This window comes from Lytechinus variegatus, chromosome 1, assembly GCF_018143015.1.
Source record: "Lytechinus variegatus isolate NC3 chromosome 1, Lvar_3.0, whole genome shotgun sequence".
In the NCBI taxonomy this organism is placed as follows: Eukaryota; Metazoa; Echinodermata; class Echinoidea; order Temnopleuroida; family Toxopneustidae; genus Lytechinus; species Lytechinus variegatus.
Window position 1 is genome coordinate 87,773,252 of NC_054740.1, and position 27,703 is coordinate 87,800,954.

Genomic DNA, 27,703 nt, shown 5'->3' on the forward strand with positions numbered 1-27,703 from the left:
TTGTTTCACCGTAGGCTTCCTCCCCCTTATTTCTTCCCTCTCCTCTAGTTTCCCTTTTTTTCGCCGCCGACAGTATTAAGGGGGCGGGGTTCGGCTCTGGCCTGGATAGATGCTGGAAAAATGAGCCAATAAAATATGACTACGAAAGCTTAATTTGCCTAGAACAACAGTTGTTACAAAATCAACATTTAAATAACAACCAAATAGAGAGCTTTATCCAACTCTATGATAACAACAACCCACACAAAAAAAGAAGAAAAAAGAAAATAGTTAATTTTATTTCTTTTAATTTGCTAGCTTCAATTCTTGCGCGTGCTTATTAGTCGCCAGGCGCCAGCCAGAGATAGCTCGGCCGTACTGCTCGTACACGTGAATTGTGTTAATTCAATAATTGACGTTATGATATAATAATTATTATGGGGAAAACAAAGAAGAATCGACCAAAAAGAGGAGACCCTATCTTTACGAGTGGACCACTGGCAGAGCAAATAGAAAATGAAGACACTCTCAAAGTCTCTCAACGGGTAAAGGATCGTAGACGAAAGGATGAAGAAGACTGTGTAAGGCCATTTTTTTTACTCAATTAGATTTTATAGTCCCATATATGGGTATTCGTGTGTGTCGTGATTGAAGATAACCGAACAGTTCAATTTCAAGGTTTAGTTTTTGAAATGTTATAATTTAGAAAGTATAATACTAAGTTCATAAAACGTGAACTTAAAGGGATTCTTTGGGCTAAAAGTATTTATATCTTAATAAATAGAGTAAACTTCACTAATACAAAATGCTGAAAAATTTATTAAAATCGGATAACAAATGAAAGACGAAATTAAACTAAGTGAATAAAGAAGTGCCCAAATATTGAACACTTACATATAATTGGACCCCCGAAAAATACATTTATTGAATCAAATAAAAATAATGTTTATCACTGTTGTAGAGTAGCATGCCCAAGATTCGACATGTTAAGCCTTTTCTGCAATATTTTTTGTTCTCAAATTTCCTTTCACAAAATGATATTTGCCCCAATATTTGTTAAATATATTTGTCTATTTTTAATTGCAATGTTAAATTTTAGATTCAATCTCAATAATTCATAAAATCTTGAAATGTATTACCATGTTTTATGGCCAAGATTCGACATCCCTCTGCCTTCGTTCGACACGGCGCATCTCGCGTTCAAAACTCAATGCGTGCAAGACACAATGAACAATTGTCCATAGACTTTGTACAACGGATAGATCGTCTCTGCACAGCGATTCCGCTGATTGGTCAGTCGCGCAGATCACATCATGACCACGTGGTCCCAAAAATAATTCCTTCGGACTGCGTGCGGAAGTATTGATAGCGATAACGATATCCGGTCACGTTGTGTACGTGGTAAATGGTCTGGTTTGTGATCGCATCTCTCCGGTATCAATCGGAAATTATCGAAACTCTGCAATTTCATACATATTCACGCGACCCTCCGAAACCCAATTCATTGACTTTGTGCATGTTGCGATAGACTACAAACTCCAACGAACAAGATGACATATACACGCTAATTCGTAAGATTTTGACGGAAAAGCAAGAAGTAATTGAAATTCGCTTACCTGTGCGGTATCGATGAGAAAATAGATCCTCCGAGAATACCTTTCATAATTCATATAAAATACGGGAAATTGAAATTCTAGGTCGATTTTGGTACGAGGTGATAGAGCATTGCACACTTGTTTTGGTGGAATTCTGTGTGGGGAAATAAAAGGCTTGCACTGCGCATGCTTACTATATTTTCATTCATAAATTGGTTCTCGGCAGTGGCTGGATGACGTCATGTAATAAGCAAAAATGTACACGACCGCTACGTTCACGCTCCGCTATCCGTTGTACACAATTGTTCACTGTGCAAGAGCCCCTGAATTGCGTTGCACCGCATGCCATGTGCAACCCGGAAGTGCCGCGGTCATTCTCTTCCGCATTGCGATCGGAGCACATGTCGAACTAAGGTCTGCCGCACGCATGTCGTCAACTTGATTTCTGTGCAAATTAAAATTTTTCCAGTGCCGCCGAAATTTTCTTTTTTGATTGGAAATTTGAAGATACGATACTAAATTTGCGAGAAAGCTTTTGCACTCTGAACAGAACCAAATACATGTAGTTCTTCGTTTTTGGTGCAGTTTTCGGCGACCCCGCTTCTTAAATCTGAGCTAAGCCGCCTCGTGCTTTAGATATATGGCACATATTCTGGCATTTTTTTGGGGGGGGTCATCGATCATTTGGAGTCCTCAGTAAGTGAGGGTCATATTCTGATAGTCGTATGTGGGAAAAATGTAGGCTTGCATCTTTAAATTTGATCATCAATTGGAGGTTTATGATCAACCGTAACTTCACTTCAGCTAAGAGCTTGACTTTATCTTTGTTATATTTGTTTTCTTCCCTCAGTTTGTTGATGACAAACTTTCAAGAAAGATCTTGGAGCAAGCAAGGATTCAACAGGATGAACTTGAAATTGAACATGGCATGACAAGGTAAGGAAGTGTTCTTATCAAATCCATTCCTTATCATCCACAAAATCCTTTATCCAAACTTATTCTCCAATTAATTAGTTACTTCCTTACATTTTTGTAAACACATCTATATGTATTCTTGTTTTTCATCTCTGTACGTTGTCCTATGTTTCTAAACTCTGTGATATAGCATACATACATGTACTAAATGCTGGTTATTATTATATCACATGCCATTTGCGCCAACGGATTTCCCTTCATTCTATTTCATTTTAATTTATTTCTATATGCCTTTTTTAATCATCATTATTTGTACATTACTGACACCATGACATGTATACCAATGCATACTATGGTTTGAAAAACGAGTGTTTGGTTTAGACCTACAGTCTATAAATTACATTCTTTTTAGTCTGTATTATGATAGGTAATAACTGGTCACAGTCTGTAAAGTGTATCAGTGCATATTTTTTTTTTAGACTTGGTCCGTCTAAGAAGCCTGCTACAAGTCTTGGCCCTACAAGGACTGGTGGTTCAGATGATGAGGAGGAAGAAGAACAAGAGTTGGCCCAACATGAGGGTCAGTTCTTCGATGAGATTGTAAGTCTTATACTACCTAATTCCTGCAGAAATGTTCATTTTCATGTCATTTATTGATTTATTCAGGTCTATTAAAATACAGCAAACATAAAAACCAAAAATAACCAAACATACAAAAAAGAAAGATACAAGATAAGATAAAAAGGTTACACTTGACAGATGACATAACATTCTTATTGATGAACATGAAATGGGAAACTGCAAAAGAATAAAGTGTACTTGTATGTTCTGTTGAGTCATTCCCATATCATGTACAAGCTACATGTAAGTTTGATTATTTAATACATAAATGCATCAAATTGGGAAACGTTAAGGCTTGAACTGATAAATATAATGAGATGAATTACAATACGGTTATTAAGTTGTAGGAAATCTGTTTTATATGATGAGGAAGAAAATTCCAAATTAAACTAAGGTACTTTGAATCTAAAAGAAGAAATGCTGTATTTTTGCATTCTTCATCGTAATTATCAGGATTTCTGGTGTTATAACCATGCATTCCTGTTTAACATTTTCTCAAAGTGGCAAGATTATATGGTCCTTTTGTATTCAGAAATAATGTTTGAAAACCAATGCAATTATTTCATTATTATTCAATTGAAAGGAAATCAGTTTTTTTAAGTTGGTTTGAGGGAGCATAAAAGTCAGACATGGAGTGGGGCCATGTTTGTCCACCTAATTATTTAACTGAAGATTGAACATGATTTTCTTTTAACTTCACACAAAATTTAATGGACAATATTCTTTGTATTCTTGAGTAAGTGTGCCAGAAATCTCATAAAAGGTTGAAAGAAATATATGATTTTCTGGGGGAAAAAACCTTGGCCAGTCATTTTCTTATTGAATAAAGAAATGATGCCACTTGGCTGGGCACCTGTTTACTTTACACACATTTATGTGTCCAGTCCAAAGTTTTTTTTGTGAAAATTTTCAGAATGGTGAGGGAAAAAAGAAAAGGGAGATATTCTTTCTGAATAATGTTTGTACAATTCTCTTGTCTGTAATGTAGGATGTAGATGAAGAAGATGAGAGGGCGCTTGAACAGTTCATGGCAAAGGATGCACCAATGAGACGGACTCTAGCTGACATCATCATGGAGAAACTAACAGAGAAGAAGACAGAGGTAGCATCACAGATGACAGGTGATAACAATAATTGGAAGAATTCTTTCGTAATGGTAACAGCAATAATGATGATTTTGGTTGGATAAACGTGTTACGTTGAATCTTTGATAATGACAGCATGAATAAAAGCATTAATAGTGATGATATTAGCTGAAGCACTGATATAATCATAATTGAAATGATTTAAAATGATCTTAAATCGATCCACCTTTACCCATTTCCCCTCCTTTAATACAGAATCTGGAATGGCTCTTCCTGAGCTGGATGATCGTGTTGTGCAGGTTTACAAAGGTGTAGGCCAGATTCTCTCTCGGTATCGTAGTGGTAAACTACCCAAGGCAATTAAGATTCTCCCAGCACTAAAATCATGGGAACAGGTGAGAAAATTATTTCTATTTTTCACAGTTGTTTGTTATCGACATGTGCCACTCTCCACCCAGGTGTAGTAAATTAGTACCCGGCAGGACAGAATTCCTTGAATGCTCGAGTGCCGATCAGGGTAGCCGTGCTAAAGCGTGGCTAATAGTATGCATTAAGTGCTATATAAATGTTGAATATTATTATCATCTATGGTATCAGAGTTGCTTCTCCCATTTCTTCTCCACATTCTTATCATCATTCATTATCATCACAAGTGCCACCATTGTCACCCTCATCATTGATGTTGATCCTCCTCTTCATCATCATCTTATTTTTATTATCATTTACTGCCACTATCATTATATGTGTCTTCATGTGTTTTACCTCTCTAGATATTGTATATCACAGAGCCTGACAAATGGACAGCTGCTTCTATGTATCAAGCAACAAGAATCTTTTCCAGTAATCTGAATGCTAAGATGGCTCAAAGGTAAGTTTCATTCCTAAAATCAAATGAAAATGAACACCTTTAGACAATGAACATTTTTTTTATATCACCTGTATTCAATATGTAAACAAAGTGAAGTACAATGAACCCTTTTTTTTCAGTACAGGACTTATGCTATTAAACATAAATTACAGATAAACATTATATAAAAGATGAATAATCATCAGTCATTTGAAATAGCTTGTTTTCCGGTATTTTTGTACTTGTTTTCCTTTTTAAAAGTGAGAATTCATTCAAAGAAAGACCTACTGACCCCTAAAATAATTAATGACAGATATGGCCTAGTGGCTTGGAAGCATTCATAGTATTTCATTTATCTTTGTTAAAGATAAGTGATACACAATTCAACAAATTACATATTTAGAGTCAGTTAATTAATCCTAATATCAATTGATTGGATATTGAAATAATTTTAGTGATCAATTAAAGTCGTTTTATAAGTTTAATGTAATTCTAATTTTATTTGTATACTTGAGTATAAATCAATGTTATACTAATTGCTATCATATTTTCATGATAATCAAATAGCTTAACATATTCTCTCCCAGGTTCTACAATCTGATTCTACTGCCAAGAATACAGGATGATATTGCAGAATACAAGAGATTGAATTTTCACCTATATATGGTAATTGATAATATTTTTAATTATTAAAGTTGTAAATCTCCTTAAATTTTTATCCAAATCAATTTATGGTCATGTGTCCATTTCAAACAGAATATTAGATAGAAGTGATAAGATATCATAAGCAAGCGATATCTATATGAACAGATTATTGTCTAAAAGTTTGCTGTTTGCTGTTATGGGTGTGTATGGTTTCAACAAAAAATCCAGTTCTAACGATCCTAAAATTTGAAATTTGAACAACTTATTAAAACAATTTTTTTAGAACGCCCAAGTGTTTGCATGTATGAATGAAAAATGTATGCGAAATTATACTAGTAGAAATTAGAAAATGAGTATAAGCATGGGATTCTGTCCTGTATACAGGTATTCCCCCCCCCCCCAAAAAAAAAAATATAATACACATGCTTATATGAGTTGCTGATTTTCAGTGTAATTAGGTTTTTCCTTTACTTTCCAATACTTCCAATGTTTGCTTCATGCGAACTATGTAGGAAATCGGAATATACTATGTGTAGATCTATACCTACTGTAGTCCCGTAGACAGTCTCATAGGCCATGTACAAAACTCGGAAAAGCTGTTAAGTACAAGATTTTTTTTGTTGACTTCTGTTTTAGATTGGTCTTGAAGTAAATTCAGCTTAATTAGCCTATTATTAGCATGTATTCAATATGTTATATAATAACAATCTCAAAGCAGATACATATATACTGAAAACGTAAATAAAACAATTTTTCTAAGGGTTCCTCTGACAAGGAATCCAGTCACGACTGAAGTTTTTATTTTTTAAGTAATGCAGTCATCATAATTAGGGTAATTAGCATAATGAGCTAAGTAGCATGTATGTAATATCAAAACTATATGTGAATGTCGATCCAGAAAACCCTTAACATTGATGATACTACCCATCTAAGTATTTTATAACAAGGAATTCATTGACAACACTATTTTCCTGTTTAATGACTGTAATCGTCATATTTAGCATAATGTGCTAATCATATGTGCAATGTATAGATTTCTCTGTCACTATATTGTCCAAAACGACTTGAGAACTTGAATAATACAACTCTTGTTAAGTTTTCTATGAAGAGGAATTCATTTATGACACTATTTTTCCCTATTTGCAAATGTAAAACCTTTTACTTAACAATTTTTCCAGGTATGGACATTTTCTGCTAGACTACTGCATGATGGTATGATAACAGATAACCTTAATTTTAAAGACTTTCTTTCAAAATTGTTGTTCAATGTGACTGTTGGAGTCTAACTTTATTCCCTTAACCCTCTTAGCTATTAACAATTTTTTTCACTCACTCAATTTTTTCAGTCATTAAAGAAGGCTCTATTCAAACCAGCTGCTTTCTTCAAAGGAATCCTCCTTCCCCTTTGTGAGGTGAGTATATTCTGAATAGCCTGTTTTTTTTTTTTTTTTTTTTTGAAAAACTAATCATGCTAACAAGGGTTGATCTGTTACGTTATTCTGACAGCAGGGGGGGGGGAGGGGGGGGGTGATTATGACAAAAATTGACATGCACGTCAACTGTGTGATCAACAAACTGGTAAGTGTATTTGTCCGAAAAATTTCCTCACTTATTAGGAGTAAAATTTTATATTAATTTTCATTTAGATGAAAAGTCAGGAAGTGATGTGGCGACTAATTTGCGTGTTGTCAATGTATTGCATCAGGGCTGATATTGATAACAATAAGGGTTTGGTGCAATTTGCTCTGAATTTTGTCATTGTAAAAATTGTAATTGTCATTGCTCCATTAATTATATGAAATTATGAATTATCTTTTTCTCCGTGTATTTGAGGCAAGGATGTCACATGCGAGCTTCGTCCTCATCTGAACTGCTTTTCATTGCTTTTGCATTGCTGCATTGATTGTTTTGTTATGTTTTGTTCCTCTCTCAGTCTGGAACTTGCACTTTACGTGAGGCAGTCATTGTTGGTAGTGTTATTGCCAAATCAACCATCCCTGTTCTTCACTCCTCTGCCGCCATGCTGAAACTTGCTGAGATGGATTACAGCGGAGTGAATAGTATCTTCCTCAGGATTCTCATTGATAAGAAGTATGCACTTCCTTTCAGGGTCATTGATGCTGTGGTATATCACTTTCTTAGGTCAGTATAAAAAAAGCCTGATAGATATATATATATTTTTTTTCAATTTACATGGAACCTTCTTTTTTTAAAGGTCAAGTCCACCTCAGAAAAATGTTGATTTGAATCAATAGAGAAAAATCAGACAAGCGCAATGCTGAAAATTTCATCAAAATCGGATGTAAAATAAGAAAGTTATGAAATTTCAAAATTTCGCTTTTTTTAACAAAATAGTTATATGAACGAGCCAGTTACATCCAAATGAGAGAGTCGATGATGTCACTCACTCACTATTTCTTTTGTTTTTTATTGTTTGAATTATACAATATTTCAATTTTTACGAATTTGATGATTAGGACCTCCTTGCCTGAAGCACAAAATCTTAAAATAATGGAATTCCACGTGTTCAGGGAGAGATGAAACTTCATTTCACATGACAATGACGAGAAAATCAAAATATATCATATTTCTTATAATAAAATACAAAAGAAATAGTGAGTGAGTGATGTCATCAGTTCCCTCATTTGCATACCGACTGAGATGTGCATATAACTGTTTTGTGAAAAGAAGCGAAACTTTAAAATGTCATAACTTTCTTATTTTACATCCGATTTTGATGAAATTTTCAGTGTTATGCTTGTTGAATTTTTCTCTTTTTATTCAAATCAAGTTTTTGTTGGGGTGGACTTGTCCTTTAAATAGTGAAACCAAATTTCATCAAGATGTGTATTTGGTGTAACAGTTTCACCACTGCAAAAAAGAGAAAATAATTGTAATTCTGTCATATGATCATTATTCTTCATTCCCATTAACATAGACATGTAGTCATTATTACTTGAAAGGAGTTCTATTTATCTTGAATACAAACCATATGAATTTAATTATCAAAGTTGACTGTTTAGAAATGATTCTGTAGTTATTTGTTCTGAAATTTGTTGTAGAAAATGCTGCATTTTATTCTTGTTAAAAAATTTAAGCATTAATATTCACTGACAAATTTTCTGGAAACCTAAGCACTCCCATGCCTTTTGCGGTGATTGTGAACATTTGGTGACTAAAATGTACAGAGCTAAATGAATATGTATTGATGCCATTTATTAACTCTGTAGTGTGGATCTGTCTTGTTATTCTATGCAGGTTTGTTCATGACAAGCGCCAGCTACCAGTCTTGTGGCACCAGGCTTTTCTAGCATTTGTTCAAAGATATAAGGAAGATATCTCGTCAGAACAGAAGGAGGCCCTTATGGAGTTGCTTCGGGCTCACACCCATCCATCAATAACATCAGAAATCCGCAGGGAAATTGTTAACTCAAAGTCACGAGACTGTGAAGAACCTATGGGTACAGACTGAGGTCATACAACTTGGCCTGACCAAAAATAACGGGAAGTTGCATTTTTCAGCAAAGAAGGAATGCGTTTATACTGTTGGAATCATAGAGAGGAACCTTGAGAGCTTTCCTAGTTCATTCATTAGGAAGATTGCACGTATCTTTGTAAACTGTGAAAACAAAATACATTGTGTTTTTTGACATAATTGTGTTTATTTGATGTCATCCAGTGCTTAATGACCATTGATGAATGATATGTCACTCAACCAATCTCATATATTAGGTTTTTGTTATATTCATAATCCTCGTTAAATATTTCGAAGTGGTCTGATATCCCATGATACAAATAGTGGCTTGTTTTCTCCAAAGGGGTCTTGTTACAAAACCATGGGCTATGCAGATTTTGTGAATAAAATTAAGCTTATTTCATCGTGTTTATTCTGAAAAGTCCAGTTAAAAATGTGTGCTTTTGGCAACGGGTGCGAAATTCATGCTTGAATGAATCGCGATAATACAAGAAATCTGCATAATCCATGGTTTTGTACCATTGGTACATTTGAAACCTCTGGTGAGAATTCTTGCCAGTATGTTTTCTCTCTTTTTTATCGAGATGCCTGTACAAATACAAAACATACTAGGCATTGTGCATGTGGGAATGAATTTTTTTTTTCAAAGAGTAGTGAAAAATATAGTGTCTCTCAGAACATGATGGAGAGTATTTCAGGAAGTACATTATCTCATTGGTGATTTAATCTGATAAATTCTGAGCCAATCAGATACAAGAATTTCAATAGTTTACAACAATTAGTGGAAATCAGTAATTTTTGTCTCGCTAGACTACGAGCATCTCTTTTCCAATCGTGCGGCGGCTTCATCAACTTTGACATCTTAGCCAAGGTTAGGTTTTTTCACTGTCATAATTCAATACGTATACCTAATTCATTACACTATGACATATGGCTAATCAAGTATCACTCATCATCTTGCATGCATTTCAGGTTACATGATCAAGGTCAAAGATCATCTAGGTTCACCTATTTGTGGGTATCTACACAGAAATCTTAACCAAGTTTAAGTTTTTAAAATGTCTTCATAACATAGAAAGTGTATGAGCCTATTTCATGAAACTTGGGGGCATATCAAGGGTAATTAGCTATCATTGATCATCTTGCACTAGTTTCAGGTCACATGAAGGTCAAAGAACTTTGATAATATGGGTAACAACAGTGAATTCGTAGCCAAGGTGTTTATGAAATGTCATAACTTTGAAAGACTAATGATGTATTTCGTGAAATTTTGATTTAAGGGTAATCAACTATCACTGATTATCTGGCAAAAGTTGCAGGCCACATTGCCAAGGTCAAAGGTCATTAGGGTCAATGAACTTCAAGAAGTATGTTGTGCTATGAAAAAAAATGGTTAAGGTTTTGAATTTTCAAGATAATTTTGAAAGTATAAGGCCCTATTCCATTGGTATTTCATATAATGGTTATAAAGTATCAGCAAATGGATGAATGGTTACTAGGCAAAGGTCAAGATTCATTTGGGGTCAACAATTTGAAATTATACTTAAGTATTTTGCATAGCATCGATGGATGTAATTGTCAACAGGTATCAGAAATTAGATGAGTATAACTTCAAGAGCAAAGGTCATTTCAGATCAATTAACCTGGATAAGAATTATATTTTATTGGATGGCTCAGAATGGAATACAGGAATATTCCTAGAGTTCAGGAAAATATTCAACAAATCGCAGATGAGTGGAATATTGGCCCTAACAAGAGGAATATTATTGGTATTTCATGAAATAAAGCCATCCAATATAATTATTATCATCTATCCCTCCCCCCCTAAAAAAGAGGGAGCAATTTTATTGAACAAGTCATAGATCATTTATCACATTGTGCCATCATCATTTCATAGGATCAATTTTGGTCGTCGACATGCGACTGGCATGTAGCTCATTATGACGTCATCAAGCGTAATTGTGCTCTATGCTGCGCATTGAATTGCTTTCATTGTTGTACGCCTTGTATGTTTACGCATTCGTGCATGCGCATTGAATGCTCTCATATTCAATACGGTAGCAAATTGTGTACAGGAGCCTATGGGATATTCGTCAGATTTCGGTCCTTTTTACGGATATGCTCTCATACTGCACGGGAAATTGATGCAGACCAAATACACGTTTTTAATGCATTGCTAGAACACTCTATATAGATGATAATGGATATTTCTTTCATTATTTTTTTTTTATTTAAGCATATTAAATGAAACTTTATGAGAATGTAATTGGATATCACAAATGATATTAAATGAAATACTGTATAAGTTTCTTTGTCAAGGAACCTAAGATTTTTTATCAGATGTGTTTTTTTTTTCTCTCGAGAAGAAAACAATTGTTTTGAAAGACATCACTGTTTCTATACTGGATTGCGTAATGCAGGTGACATTGCTAGAGGTGTTTCACTTGTGTATGGACAAGTCCACCTTAAAAAGTTGATTTGAATAAAAAGCATAAAACTGAAAATTTCATCAAAATCGGATGTAAAATAAGAAAGTTATGACATTTTAAAGTTTTGCTTAATTATCACAAAACTGTTACATGCGCATCGTGTTGGGTATGCAAATGAGGATACTTATGACGTTATCCACTCACTATTTTTTTTGTTATTTTATAAAATATGAAATGTTCAAATTTTCTTTCCATTGTCAAGTGAAAAAACGATTGATACCACCCTGAACATGAGAATTAACATTATTTAATACTATATGGTTCAGTCAAGTTGGTCCATATTGTCAAATCTGTTAAAAAAAAGAAATTTTGTATTATTCAAACAATAAAAAACAAAAATAATAGTCAGTGGAGGAAATCATCGACTGTCTTATTTGCATGTCACGGAATTGTGCATATCACTGTTTTGTAAAAAATTGCAAAATTTAAAAAATATAACTTTCTTATTTTACATCCAATTTTGATGAAATTTTCAACTTTATGCTAGTTTGATTTTTTCTATTTATTCAAATCAACATTTTTGGGGGTGGACTTGACCTTTAATGACATGCCCCAGTGGAGTCAGTTCAGTTACTAAATTCACCTTGCACACTGCGTTTCACATTCATATTTTGTGTAATTTTTATTGTCTTGCCTGCATAGCAGAGCAAGACTATAGACGTCGCTTTTCCAACGGCGGTGCGGGTGGCATCAACATCAAATCTTAACCTAAAGTTAAATTTTGGAAATGTCATCATAACTTATAAAATATATGTGCCTAGTTCATGAAGTTCATGAAAGTATACTGAAAATCCTGCCCATGTTTCAAGTCACATGACCATGGTCAAAGGTAATTTAGTTTCAATGAACTTAGACCATGTTGGGGAAATCAACATCAAAATCTTAACCGAAGGTTAAATTTTTTAAATGGACCTAGTTCATAAAACTTGGACATAAGGGTAATCAAGTTTTACTAAACATCCTGCTTGAGTTCCAGGTCACATGACCAAGGTCAATGAACCTTGGCCATGTTGGGGGTTTTTGTAACTCATAATCATAACTTTGAAAGTTTGGATCTAGTTAAGGGTAATATTAAGGGTAATCAAGTATCACTGATCGTCTTGCACAAGTCTTCGGTCTCATAATCAAGGTCAAATGTCATTTCGGGTCAATGAACATAGCATTTTATTTTATAAATGGTGTTTTTATGAATAATAACATTCTATTGTCATTTTGAAAGTCAGCACTGCTGCTATGTTGAATTGTGTAATTCAGGCGAGACTGCTAGAGGCACTCCATTTTTTAAGGTGATATATATATATATATATATATATATAATATGTATATATGTATATATATATGTATGTATATATATATATATATATATATATATATATATATATATATATATATATATATATATATTACATCAATATTGTTTTTAATTGTTTTTAATCATGTTTTTGAAATACAACGATGGCAGTTAGGAGAGAAAAATATTTTTTTGAAATCAGATCTCTAAAACAAATCTTGATATTTTATTAGTCAATAATCTCTTGAGAGCAAGTTGTTAATGATGCTACATGTATATTTGTGTACACAATTACATTTTGGATCAATTTTAGGTATGACCTGCACTTACAAAATGTTGCATAATTACCTAACAAGCACCCAGGCTTCTCAATTTTGATCTCAAAAGATGCCCGAGACTTTAAGGGGAAGTTCATTATGAAGATAATAGGTTGTTGTAAAAATAGCAGAAAAAATAATAATATACTGATCTCTAAATAATAAACCATAAATCTTCATTCTATTGCTTCATTATTTTGATTGTATGATTAATTGCTTGATTGCGCTGGAGTGCCTTCTATCGACTGTTTGAAATAATTTCTCTCTTTTTTAAAAACACAATATCCACCTTCTAAGCAGTGTCATTCCAAAAGGAGCTCAATCCATTTTAAGTAATTCTTTGTGAAGTACAGCTTGATTTTATCACTTTCCTTTTATTGATGAATTATGTTTTTACATATCAGTCTAAAGATATCAGATAATACATAACAAGGAGGCAAACTGCCTTAACCCTATATAGCCCGGGTGGCCTAAAAGGCCCCCCCTCGACATTTTTCGCGATAATTTCTAAATGCAAAAAAATAATACGCTGAAATTTCATGACTTTTTTCTTTTACATCTCCCGCACATTTTGAGACCCTGTTTGCAAGAATCGGGGGTACACTTGCGGAGATATAGCACATATTCGTGACCAATGTCACCGAAAATGGCAATTTCCATCAACTTTTGTGTGTACGATGTATGGGTTTTACAAAAAGTGTTGTCAGATGAATGTTTTTTTTCTTTTTTTCCTCACATAACTTTCTTTTTGGCTATCACCAACTATTCTAGATTTAAAAAACAATAAAAATAGAGATTTCAAAACAAAGAAATACATAATAAATTAAAAACAAAGAAATACATAAGAATTTGGAAACACGGAAGGAAACAAGAATATTATCCAACAAAATAGCCTAAAAGGTGTCAGTTGAAAAATAATTTCACATTTTTATAGTGGATTGTGATGACACTTTATGAAATACTATGTGACCTGTAAACAATTATGCAAATGATTTGCATACATTTATGATTTGTTATCAGTAGAGTTACAAAAACCAGATATACATGCCATTCATGATTGCTCTTGAGTTTGCTGAATCATAAGTCACATCTAATAAATTACTTTGAAACATTCAACTTTCTGGCTGCTAATGAATATTCATTTATCTCTAATTTGCATAAGTATTTTCACTTTTTGATGATATAATGTCAAAATATAAAGTAAATATCACATTTCTTCTGTACACAACTAGAAACAAAAAATATATGCCCAGATGTGGTAATCAATATGTGAAATTAAGAATTTCAAGAAAAATTAGCATATGTGCACAATTAATTACTATTGTAATCTAATAATTATACAATTTCAATACAGTTGAGTGAGCTGTCTTTTAGATTACATGACTGGCTACTAACATGCTTGATTCCATTACATTTTCTCAAAAAATGGGGGGAAAACTAAAAAAAAATTAAAATTCTTTGAAAAAATTTGAATATTTGCATAATTAATTAGATAAATGAAAAATGATGATAAATATCACAAATTTGACAACGCATTCTTGTTAAATACATAATGAGACACCCACACACCAAATTTGGTCGCAATCGGTCGATAAACGGCCGAGATCTGAGGGGGGAGGGCCTAATAGGCCCCCCCCCTCAATTTCAAAATAGCCCGGGCTGTATAGGGTTAAACTGCCCCCCACAGTTCTCTTCTGAAGAAAATAATTATATGTTTTTGAGTTAATCACAAAATACAGAACTACTTTGTTCACATTTGTGTGGACTTTTAAAGGTTTGTTTGAAATTCAGACCTGCAATGAAAGAATATATGTGACCAGCCCCTGCAAAATGATTAAAAAGAAAATTATTTTAGTTTTGAAATTGTTGACAGTATAAAGAAGACGAATTACTGTTTCAGACATATTTATTTTCTTATTTTTGCTTATTAACGCCAAATTACTATTTTGGCTATCTTCAGAGAACCTTGTTGGTTTTGGGATGGATTGTCACATTTGCTTATATATCATGTCTGAATACAGAGAAATGTTTCATCTTATCTGTCTACATTAAATTGTTACAAAGAAATCGTTTCTTTCAATGATTTAGTCAAAATCGAACTCAATGTTCAGTTGAAATTGTATAATATACTGTAGTTAATGCAATACAATGGGATAATCCATGCGCTTACAATGGCAAGGTTATGAGTTTGAATCCTAATTTAGGAAAGAAATAATATGAAAAATGTATCCCTGTTCGATAAACATAGTGGCGAGACTGAACAAAATACAAGCAGGTTTTCTTGAATCATGACAGACATGTATCTATCACTGCCACATAAATATATTTAAAATAAAATGGAATACATGTAAAGCCTACAAATCATTGTGATATTTCCTTTCTTTAATGTATTATTTCCTTTGGCGGATTAAGCCTATGATTTCTCTTTGGCTGTTTTTGCCTTATTTGTCATATATCACCTATTGGATATTAAGTCCTTTGATCGTTACATGATTTCAATATATGTCGCTTCTATGTATTTGGCTCGTGCTCAAAATAAGTTGAAATCACTCAAATGAAATTGAATTTCAAGGTGATTATGAATTAAAAAAGAAAAAAAAAGAAGAAGCTCAGAGCCTACCCTAGGTTCTGTGACTCCTTAAGTAGTGCCAGCTGATGTGTTTGCTGGAGTGCACAAAAGTTCATTGGTAGGTAAATACATATTCATGAGATGGATAGTGGCCATGCACAGGCGCGCCGGAACACTTTCAGTTTGGGGGGGCAAAATCCCGAAGGGGCACAATATTTTTGACAGCGTGAGTGACCGAAGCGATCGAGCTGGAGAGGGTGTGGCGCCCCCACGCTAAGGACTTTGTGTAAAAATTGAGTATAAAAGTTGCGTTTTTAAGAGCATTCAAAAATAAATTTCTTGCGAATTGAACATAGAATTCAATACGAAAACTATACTCATAATTTATGAGAACCTATATGAAATCTATGCGCAAAACGGTCGAACCGGTATGTGGTTTTCATGTCTGATCAATTAAAGGGATGTTCCGGGCTGAAAATATTAATATCTTAATACATAGAGTATAATCCACTGAGCAAAATGCCGAAAATTTCATCAAAATTGGACAACAAATAATAAAGTTATTGAAGTTTAAAGTTTAGCAATATTTTGTAAAAACAGTCGTCATGATTATTCATTAGGTGGGCTGATGATGTCACATCTCCACTTCCCGTTTTCTTATGTTATTACGTAAAATCATAATTTTTTCATTATTTCATACTTGTGTGAATATGTCCCCCTTATAATGAAAAAGTTGCAGCAATAATGCACTAAATCAGTTGTCAATCCAATTTTTCTAGTTCTTGGAGGAAAAAAATTGAATAAACCTAATTACATATTATAAAATACAAAAGAACAAGTGGAAATGTGACATCATCAGCCCAGCTAATGAATATTCATGACGACTGTTTTCACAAAATATTGCTAAACTTTGAAATTCACCAACTTTGTTATTTGTTATCCGATTTGATGAGATTTTCAGCATTTTGCTCAGTGAATTCTACTCTATGTATTAAGATATAAATATTTTCAGTCCGGACCATCCCTTTAAATTACGTATCACGCTTATATTGACTCAAAATACCAGAAATTAAAATTTTCATGCAATATCCTTTCAGAAACATTTATTTATGTACATTTACATACACACCGACGACGCGAGAGAGCACAATCATAAGTTTCAAGAAATTCCTGTCAGAACAAGGAGTGTATTAAACAGAAACAAAAGAAATTCTAATGAATGTATTTTCAAATTTAAAATGTTATACTGTTCTGACGTGGCAGACGTCGATAAGCACTTAAATACCCATTCTTATAAATCATTTCTGCCATCAGCATTGGAGATACTCCCTGATTATTCATGCGTGGGCAATACGTTTCATATTTTGTAACTGGATCGAGGAAAAAGAAATCTAACAATTTAAAACTTTTCTGAAAATCATTAAAGTTTAATACATTACTCGATTTATGTGTTTCCTTTTGCATGTTTTGTATGGCTCGGAAGCACTTTTGGATGACTTCAAAATCTTCTTTTTTCTTTACATATTTTCTGGGGAAAATGTGACCATAACCAGAAAATGATGAATATCAAATTCCAGGAAATTTCATTTGTAAATAATCATGAACTGATTGACAAACTACCGCAGTTCATAACGTACATTATGTAACATTATTTAGAAGAAAACAATTACATTCCAAAAGCGGATGTGGTACACTTTCAATTTGCCATTCAGTTTTAGTCTGAAATGTATTCATTAAAAGGTTAAACGTTATAACACTGTAATAAGATGGTAAAGGGGCTTATCAAAGGTATGTTTCACAGAGGGACATGTTCGTCAAAAGACGCGAGGCTTACTATGATTATGATATGTAATTGCCCCGTCAGGGGCGAAATTTTTTCATTTCTGACAATGGAAATGACACTTTTTAGGCAGAAAAGTACTTCCATCGTTTACTTTTGTCCTTAAATAATTTATAATTTTTCTACTTTAGGGGCACTTTGGGGGGGGGGCAAAATCTCGTTTTGCCCCCCCAAAAATTTTATTTGGGGGGGCAAGTGCCCCCCCTGCCCCCCCCCCCCGCTTCCGGCGCCTATGGCCATGCACACATACACTTGCCAGGGGGAAATGTAGGAAAATAAATCGGACGGCCTAGCCCGGCATTTGCCATTTCCCTGCCATACCGTCGCACCGCCCCCTCGAGTCTACCGCCTTTTCAATCGTCATTGTTGGCAAGTATATCTTTTTCATTAAATTGACGCATGCCTTATTTGTTAATTTACCTCAAAGGGTACCCCATTTTGAAAATAATATGATTTAAACAGATAAAGTAAAATCAGCAAAATACTGAAAATTTCAGCATAATCGGACAAGAAATAACAAAGTCATGACATAAAGCTTTGCATTATTTCTGTGAAACAATTCTGTACGTGTCTTCGTGAATATGCGATGGGAAAGCTGATATCATATCCCACTTATTATTTTCTATTTTATTTTATAAAACTGTACTTACTCAACTTTGTCCAAGAATGAAAAAAAAATGGTTTCTTTATTGCATAAGAAATTCATTGCTGCAATGTTTTGTTACAAGGAAAGCATATGATACACACATTTACAGGGGCGGATCCAGCTTTCGTCAAGGGGGGGGGGGGGTTCAGCCACATTTTCCCTGATCGGCCACTCAAAGTTGATTTTGTTTGTTTCTTTGAAGGTTTAGTTCTATAAAAGTCACTTCTTGGCCATATTCTTAAACATCAAACATATATAATAATCTAATAAGCCCTATTTATAAATAGTGCGAGCGCGAAGCACGAGCTATTTTTTGTTGTTGAAATTTTATGTATTTTGTCCTGAAAATGGAACATTCTGGGCAATGTTTGTGATCCTGTTTATGTAAACATAAAGTGTGTATCAATAAAAACTAGACAGTTTTCAAAAGTCTATCAAAATTTTGTTTGAAATCATAATGTTTCTATTTTGATATTGATAGATAAGTCTTATCTTTCAAATTCCATGATTAAAATAAGTTTCGTTCATGCTTGAGCGAACACGGAACATTTTGTCAGGACTTCAAAAAAGTCTTGCGCCAAAATGGCAGAAAATGAGAAAATATCAATCATCAGACTTCTTGATAATCAGCAGACGCCCCTTAACCTTTTCATTATATTTGTCATAATTTTTTAATTATTTTCTGTCAAAATTAATTTACAAGACTATTGATTTACTTGAATAATAATTATTATTTTTTGGATATGATATCTTTTAATACTGAACATTCCTTTATAAAATTGTTAATCCAGGTAAGGGGATTTACTTTGTTAATGGGAGAGCTTATAATTTATTAATATTTCATTTTGTGCTACAAAAATAATGGTGCTTTTGAAAACATGAATCCTTTCTTGTTAATTAATATTGTCCTGTAAAGCACACAATTTAACATGTTCAGGTAATGAATGTCCACTTGACAAAAGGATTCATGTCTTTCAAAGGCATCATAGTCTTTGTTACACATAATACAATTAATTTTTGATAATTTACAAGCTCTCTCCATTAACAATTCAAATCTCCTAGCTTGGGATGTCAATAAAGTTTTTTTTTTTTCTTACTTATGAAGGAATATTCAATGCTAAAAGATATCCTACTGATATGAAAACACAAAGCAATTCTGATCAGTGTAGGGAAAACATAAAGGCGACGGGTGTTTTCTTCCTTATGACAGCCTTAATTGCCATAAAATGTGCAAAATGGAATGCTTTCGGGCGACCATCTGTTCTAAGGTCGCCGCAACATCTGCCCCATCAATATTCAAGAAAATCAATATTCTACATTCATCAGTACAATGAGATATGCTTTCAGAGAATAATTACTCACTGGGAAAAAAGAACACAGGCCTTGAAATTATAGAAATACCCCCAAATTCAGCCATCGCCTCAATATAGAAACGAATTATGTTATGGTACCTTTAAAAGACATGAATGCATTTTCAAGGGGTTATTGATCCCTTGACCAAGTTTAATTATATGCTTGACAGGACAAACGGGAAATGATTCATGTCTTTCAATGGCAATGGTGCATTGAGCGTATTTTTGAAGGAACTAGATATGGCAGATCGGGTAAAATGTATTTAAAAAAGTTGTGAGTGAGCGAAGCGAGCAAGAAAAATTTCCACTTTTCCATCAAAATATCTAATTTGGTGATAGATTTTGGCATAATATTCAGAAAATGATATCATTTTTAACTCTCTATCTTTCCTTTTATTTCATTTCCCCCTTTTTTTTCTTGGTCATGATTTGTTTTTATTTGGGTGGGGAAGCACCCCCAAGCCCCGCCCATCTGTATGCCACTATTCAAAGGCAACCTTTGTAGCAAACAATGAAAGTATTTAAAAAAAATAGCTCTCCCATACTTCGATTGAAACATTAAAAGTTTTTGCTTAAAAGAAGGAATATTCAAAGCTAAAAGAAAACATATTAACAAGATACAACAGAACAATTCAAGCAAATAAATAGATTTGAAAATTAATTTTGACCGCATAATTCGAAAATTATCGCAGAGATAATGAAAAGGTTGAGAGGAAGTCTACTGATTAGCAAGAACTCCGATCATCATATTTAACATTTTATGCCATTTTGGCGGTAACCCCTTTTTAACCCCAGACAAAAACATTCCGTGTTCGCTCAAGCACGAACGAAACTAAATTTTGAATTGCATTTGAAAGACAAGTCTTCAGAGCATCTATTAACACCAAAATATAGACATCATAATTTGAAAGCAAAATTTTATATACTTTTCAAATCTGTCCCGTTTTTTGTATACGCACTGTATAGCTGCTGCTAGATTATGATTTGTACCAATCCGAAAAATGTATCTTTTTAGATTTTCTATATTTACGTTTCCCGAAGGGGTAATGCACACACGGCCATAAATTGATAAAACTGAGAAGGAAAGATTAAACACACCCATCATCGCTTTCAGTAGGAAAGCAAAATCACCAATGATCGAATTCCAAAGGGGCTCATTATCTCAATACTAAATATATATAGCATCGTCGAAGGCAAAGTCAAACATGATTCCCGAATATGTCGTGAGCAACGCAAACACTGATCTGTTTAAACGGTCTGACTTTAAAATGTCAACACTTAAAACAGTATGAATTAGGATGTACTCATAAAAGATTTGGCATAAGAGAAGCATCTACAGGCACTTTATGCAGGCTCTATACATTATAGGTCCTTGTGTTGAAACAGAAAATATAATGTCATGTCAGTTGATTGACTTGTGTAAAGTAACGCTGGCTTCTTACTTGATATAGAAAGCGTGTTACACATATTTTTAATTTTTCAAAATGAATGAATGACAGAGAGGTGCAAAGGATCAGAGAAGAGCCCATGATGAATTCCAAGTAAGTATGATTTTTTTGACCCGTTTTAGGTGTGTGTTTAGAATGAGTGGCAATGGGAATGGCAGCGGATTTTTAATTTCCCATGTCACCATTTTTATGGGCATTAAAATGTGAAAATGTTGTAGGGGTCATGTTACTCCAATTTAACTATTTTGTCTCAGACATTTTTATAGAACACGAAGAATTATTAATATAATATTATGACAAATGTTATACAACCGAATAAAAATTGTTATCGTGTTTATGTAATTGTTTTAAAAATAACAGCTCTAGTCGAAATAGTCGGAAAGAGAGGAAGCAATTCAGTCAAAGTTCACACTCAGACCTTCATGTGTACCAGTACACACATGACGCAATGAGGCAAAAATAGGGAGAGGTCAAGTTTGGATCAGGTGCATTATTTTCGAAATATTTACCATTTATCATAAATCCTGTCATATATCAAAAATACCTTTTATTTCGTGTATGTTTTGGAGTGTTGTTCAATAACATTCTGTGTAGTTATAATTTTCATCCTCGAGCTGAGTATTAGGAAAGTAAATAATTATGTCATAATACGAGAATATCGAGGAAAATAGTAGATATTAGGAGAAGAGTGGAAAGCCCTTGTAATCGAAGGTAGATAATCGGGAAAGGGTGCAAGGGATTTAATGTCAATGCAATTAATGTAAACAACATGCTCAGTCAATATTCAACTCTTTCTTATTGAAATGAAAGTAATAATTGAAGGCATTATGAAGGGAAGAGGAAACATGACAAAATACTTGCTAATGGTATCCTGATCAAATGATGATGAGTGCACTCTAAAAAATGAAGTGATAATTCAGCTCTTAAAGAGCGTGTATAGTGACTGCACTTCGGAGTGCTGATTTGTCTAGTTCAAATTTGAACCAGACAAATCAGCACTCCGAAGTCCAGTCACTATACACGCTCTTTAAGAGCTGAATTATCACTTCATTTTTTAGAGTGTGGGGTCCATTTAAAACTCCATATACTGTGCTGTCCACCTTTTAACTTATAGCTCTATAATGATGTCACAAATATAAATGAATAACTTAAGCATGCACGTTAAAAAATATCTTAATAATAATAGTCCGCAAACATTAAATTATTATTTTTCGTGGCCCCAAGAACCTTTGTGAGATATATCAATCGATCAAGACAATAAAAAAAAACTCTCCTCGTCTCCTGAAAGTGATCAATATTTCGACCACCATTACCGGTATTATACATTCACTGTTATAAGAGTCATGCCAGCATAATCGTTCGTCAAAAGGCTTTTATGTGAAGCTTGTGAACGATGCCTTTGAGCAGATGGTATGCAAAACCTATGTACAGTTTTGCTCCTAATTTTCTCCTCACCGTGAAGATTGAAAAACCATGCTTGGATTGCATTTAAGAGAGCTGTAAATGACCGTTAACTTGATGTTCATGTTCCGTTGTATACTTTCATTGCGATTGATAATGGACACACCCGAACATAGTGCCGTGGAACATCATCATGTGATATCTATCATCTGATCATGCCGAAAATTATTACTCGGTTGTCTTTTACCCATTTGAAGAATCCACAAGATGTGAGTATATGTAGGGAAAAGATGAGTTTGAAGCTGAGACCTAATGAGAAGTGATACATTCAATGTGAAGAGAATATGATAGAGAGAAGGGGGGGGGGTAATTCAGGCCGACGAAATTTGATGGGTTTTTTACACCAAACGGGGGTGGTCTCATAATGCTGTTCCTAAGTTAAGAACGACTGCACAATTCTTACGTGTTAAATCACCAACGAACATTAATGGTGAATACATCATTTACCACAAGAAATGACAACCATTTATTCTTAAAGTCACCCTTAACTTACGAATAGCTTTATGACATTGCACCAAGTCGCTTTGTTCTGATAAAACGTCACCCTGTCAATAACACTTTCTACTTGTAATTTATTTCCCTATTTTTGGGGTGATGGTTGGCATGGTTGGTGGAGCCATTTAATCTTTATGTTCGACAACAACCAAAACATGAAGAGCAGCAGCAGCAAGGACAGAAAAAACACAACGATAACGTTTATATAGCGCTTAAATCAAAGACTGCTGTATTATTTAGTAATCTAAACAGAACACTTATTTCAGACCTGAGTACTTGACAAGGCAATAACTGCTTATTTAGTGAGAGACGTGGAATGATTACAAAAGCTAATTATTAGATTGTCCTGTATTCAGGTATGAATACCAAAAGTTTTCTGCTCGCTCCTCGCGCTTGCATTATTTGATAAGAACCATATGTGGAGCGTTGTGGCCCAGTGGATTAGTGTCCGGACTTTGAAATAGAAGGTCGTGGGTTCGAATCCCAGCCATGGCGTAATTTCCTTCAGCAAGAAATTTATCCACATTGTGCTGCACTCGACCCAGGTGAGGTGAATGGGTACCCGGTAGGATTTTTCCTTGAACGCTTTAGCGCCTATTAATATGGCGGCTCAGCTACAGCCGGGGTAATAAATAATATGATACCAAGCATCAAAGCGCAGTTGAGTATATGCACATAGTAACTGCGCTATATAAATGGACATATTATTATTATTATATCCTCTTCATAAATTCTTATAAACGGTCGATCCTGAAAATGTCTCTTTGTATGTCAGTGTACCTGGCTAGTGAGCGCGCTAAGGGCGCTCAATTAAGTATCTCAATGTTTTTGTTCCTGCTCCCCACGTGACCCACGGTAAGCCACTGATGAAATGATGTATGATGATCCCAAACGGTTTCAGTTTTGGATTCAATCGGATTACATTCGACTATTCTATTTTGATTTTCTATGTCATGCATTTATTTTTCCTTCTTTCTTTCTTTCTGTCCTCATCTTCCATCTCCTTTTCTGTATCTGTCTCCCCATCTCACATTTTCCGCCTTTTCTCCCTGTATGTCCGTTCTCCTTCATAACAACAGAACTAGTCTGGATGATTTTGACTCTTTGTCAATGAAGCGATACCTGATGAGATGGTGTGCTTTGTGTATGGTTGCCATGGTGATGATCGTGGCATGGGAGATGGGTTTCTATGTCGCTTCAATTACAGAAGGAAGAGGTAAGTCTGATCATTCTTCATCCGTTTGAGCACTGGGGTAGTCACTTATACGGGGGGCGTGTACTCATGGGTTGCCAAAGAGATGGTTCCCCCATGGGGGGGGGGGCCCTCTCTTTGGCGAAAAATCACTGAACATGGGTATGGTTTGGGGAGAAAAATTGCATGGAGAAATTATTCTTATATAAAAGGAAGATGAGGGCCCGTTTTCATTTCATTTCGTTTATTTCTATTTCCAAAGATTATGATGTTTGTTTTTCATTTTTTTTCACCTGTCATTCATTCATTAATTGAAAATGAAAAATGCTTCAAGCTATATGCACTAGCGTACCGGTGGCAAGAGGCTGGATGCCCCTTGACATAATTTTCATGATCCTTTGTTTTGAATGTCCATTTTTATAAAGCTCGCAGAAATCGGTTTGGGCGAAAATGATAATTTTCATGCTGTGTCACGGCAAAACAAACAAACAAACTTACTTACCGTGTTGTACGTTTATCTTTTTGAGGGGAATTAAAGGATAAGTGGAAATAAAACAGATACATTGCATTTAAAAAAAAAAGAATTCTACCCAAATGAACATATATACCCAAATGAGCCTATATATGCAGGGACCGCAGAAGCCCCAATTTTTTTCCAAAACCGTGTACAAAAACGTAAAAATTACCATATGAATGTGATTTTTTGCATGGTCAGCCCCCCACTTTAAAAATTGTTCTGCGGCCCCTGATATGCACACATAACTTTTAAGCTGTTTGTGCCAGTTGGATCTGAGGACAAAACAAACCGATGAAAACAAATCTTTTTTCAGCAATCTCCAGCATGTTTTTTTTTTAAAGTCTGGCGTTATCTAAAGCCCCAAGGGGGGGTATATTTCATAATTCATTTAATAATTGTTTCTCCACAATTTTTCCCTGGCATGACAAGGAATAACAGATGAAAACTCAATCACGGCTACACGTAAACAAGAATAGAGATGGCTAATCATGGGGAGTGGGGGAAGGGGGGGGGGGGTCACTCGAGGGAGTTTTTCGGCCAAAGAAACAAGAAGAGAAAAGATATTCAAATCAATATTCTTACCTATAAAGTCCATGCGCTCTTCATGATTTATACTTACTTCTACCCATATAAATTTTTCCAAGCTTTGGAAAATAATTTCTCACGAACCTTTTAAAAGTAAGTAGTACTCACTCATGTGCAAAGATGTGTTGATAGTCTTCGCTGAAATAGACCTTTACCAATATATGAATATGGAAGAAACTTCAGGATATTACAAAATAAAATAATTATATCGTTTTACATGAATATTTCAAAGTGTAACTTTTTTATACGCACTGTTTCTCAATGTCTTTCTTCGCCAGGTTCACTTCCCAAGTATCACACGAATCGAAGACAGGTTTCCTTGAGCGAAACAGAAGATCCGAAAATGATTATCGAACGTGAGCAATCTGAACGACGATCAAAGCTGAAAAAAGAGTGCGAATTAGCCGAGATGGACTCAAACACGGTATCGGAATACACCATAAAGCATATGCTTGTGGTGGAAGATTATGAACTCGTTTATTGTTTCATCCCGAAAGTGGGATGCAGCAATTGGAAAAGGATTCTAATGGTACTTGATAATCAAACAGATTCCGTCCAAGGACTAACATCTGATGAAGTTCATATAAACGGGAAATTCAAATTTCTGTCAACGTATGGACAAGAAGAGAGGAAACGGATCCTCAAAGATTACAATAAATTCTTCTTTGTGAGACATCCTTTTGAGAGAATCCTCTCTGTATTTAAAAATAAGCTGGAGAATCTAAAAAATTACCGGAAAAATCGACATTTCCATCGATTTGGGAGAGAAATGATCAAACGTTGGCGATCAAGCGCCAGTCAGGCCGAGCTGTTGACCGGCGAGAATGCAACATGGTCAGAGTTCATACAGTACCTTACCCATACACAAAGACGAAGAAAGTTTGAAATGTCAGATGTCTATTTCAGTGATCATTGGACAGAGATGTACAAGATTTGTTCACCCTGCGCTGTAGAGTATGATTTCATCGGCCTCCTTGAGAATGTTGCTGAAGAGTCGAAATACTTTCTAGATAAACTGGGCGTGGGTAGAAAGGTACAATACCTTGGTTCTGAGACTAGTAGACCAACGAATAGTTCAGAAAGGAGTGTCTATGAAAAATACTACTCACAACTCTCTCATGAAGATCTGGTCAAGCTATGGGAAATATACAAGTATGATTTCCAATTCTTTGGTTATCCGAAACCTTGGTTCGTACCAGATTTGTGATTTTATTTAAATATATATATGAATATTGAATTGTAATAGATGGAGCTGAAATTTTCTTCATTGATTAATTTTATTATTATTATTTTACAAATACCTGTTATAAAGTTCATACTATTCGATTTCATGGAAGTGTTTTCAAGAAATTAATTAATTTGATTTAGTTTTAGTTATTTAGAGTACCGTTTTTCCAGTTATGTAGAATGTCTTTTCTTAAATGTCCTATTGCAACATCAAAATCATGATTGCTTTCTTTGATACGAAGCGATCAGATTTGGGCAACATGCACTCAATATAATGTTGATTTTAAGTTACGGAAAGCAAATGATATAACAGGGAGATTTATCTATAATTGAAAGTTGCTTTCAGAGAGAGAGAGAGAGGGGGGGGGGATAGAGAAATAGAAATGCAGATTGTTGATTTCAATGAAATTAGATTTAAAGAGATAAAACTAATGAGAGAGTTGTGTTTTTTCTTTATTCTGTTTTCTTATTTTTCTCCTGTTATACACATCATTTTAATACCAAAGTTGGATTTCGAATTAAGTGCTAAGAGTGATATATACACAACAAAAAAAGTAAGTCCCCCCTAAATCAAATTGCTGTAACTTTTGAACGAAATTATTTTGAGATATGATATTTCGTAAGTGGATTTCTACACTCATTAAGCAACTCCTGGGGAAATATGAAATTGATCGGTTGAGTCATGCATGAGTAATCAAAGATTGAATTAAAAATGACCATTTTTGAAAGTCACAAGAGTCGTGTTTCAGATTGTGCAAATACAATGTTGGACAAAAGTTGTTTTTTAGGTGAATTTTATGGTGTTATACTGGTTTACTATCCATCATTTAGCCACTCCACACACAATTTTGATATCTTATGTTCATGGTTGAGTGACCACATTGTATTACAGGGGCCGCGGAAGCGGGGGAGGGGGTTCAGCCCCCACACTTTTTTCAAAAAGCATGTACAAAAAAATGCCCCTGTATTGTGACGTATCATCATAGGGGGTTATGGTAGTATCCTTTACAACTTGCTATAGAACATGTTAAAATTTGAAAATGTTGGTGGCTCCCCCGATTATAGGCCCCTCCCCCATTTTACAATTCTGAGTCCACCACTAAATTAAACTG

The 27,703-nt window shown here is 34.4% G+C and overlaps 2 protein-coding genes across 3 annotated transcripts; both read left to right on the top strand.

Annotated features, from left to right (window-relative positions):
- The first annotated feature begins 344 nt into the window (after positions 1-344).
- Positions 345-11,945, top strand: LOC121426904 (bystin-like). The gene is made up of 10 exons (XM_041623315.1): positions 345-560; positions 2,425-2,510; positions 2,969-3,089; positions 4,099-4,231; positions 4,451-4,590; positions 4,966-5,063; positions 5,630-5,708; positions 7,034-7,099; positions 7,621-7,829; positions 8,946-11,945. Exons 1-10 carry the CDS (start codon positions 417-419, stop codon positions 9,157-9,159), a joined length of 1,290 nt encoding a protein of 429 aa, XP_041479249.1. The 5' UTR covers positions 345-416; the 3' UTR covers positions 9,160-11,945.
- Positions 11,946-20,902: 8,957 nt separating this feature from the next.
- LOC121426913 (carbohydrate sulfotransferase 11-like) lies at positions 20,903-27,200 on the top strand. 2 transcript variants are annotated; one of them, XM_041623327.1, is made up of 3 exons: positions 20,903-21,207; positions 24,150-24,286; positions 25,643-27,200. In XM_041623327.1, the coding sequence occupies exons 1-3, from the start codon at positions 21,155-21,157 to the stop codon at positions 26,569-26,571; spliced, it is 1,119 nt and encodes a 372-aa protein (XP_041479261.1). In that variant the 5' UTR covers positions 20,903-21,154; the 3' UTR covers positions 26,572-27,200. The 2 variants fall into 2 exon arrangements, with proteins under 2 accessions (XP_041479261.1, XP_041479267.1); XM_041623333.1 differs by lacking the exon at positions 20,903-21,207 and adding an exon at positions 22,411-22,784.
- The last annotated feature ends 503 nt before the right edge of the window (positions 27,201-27,703 follow it).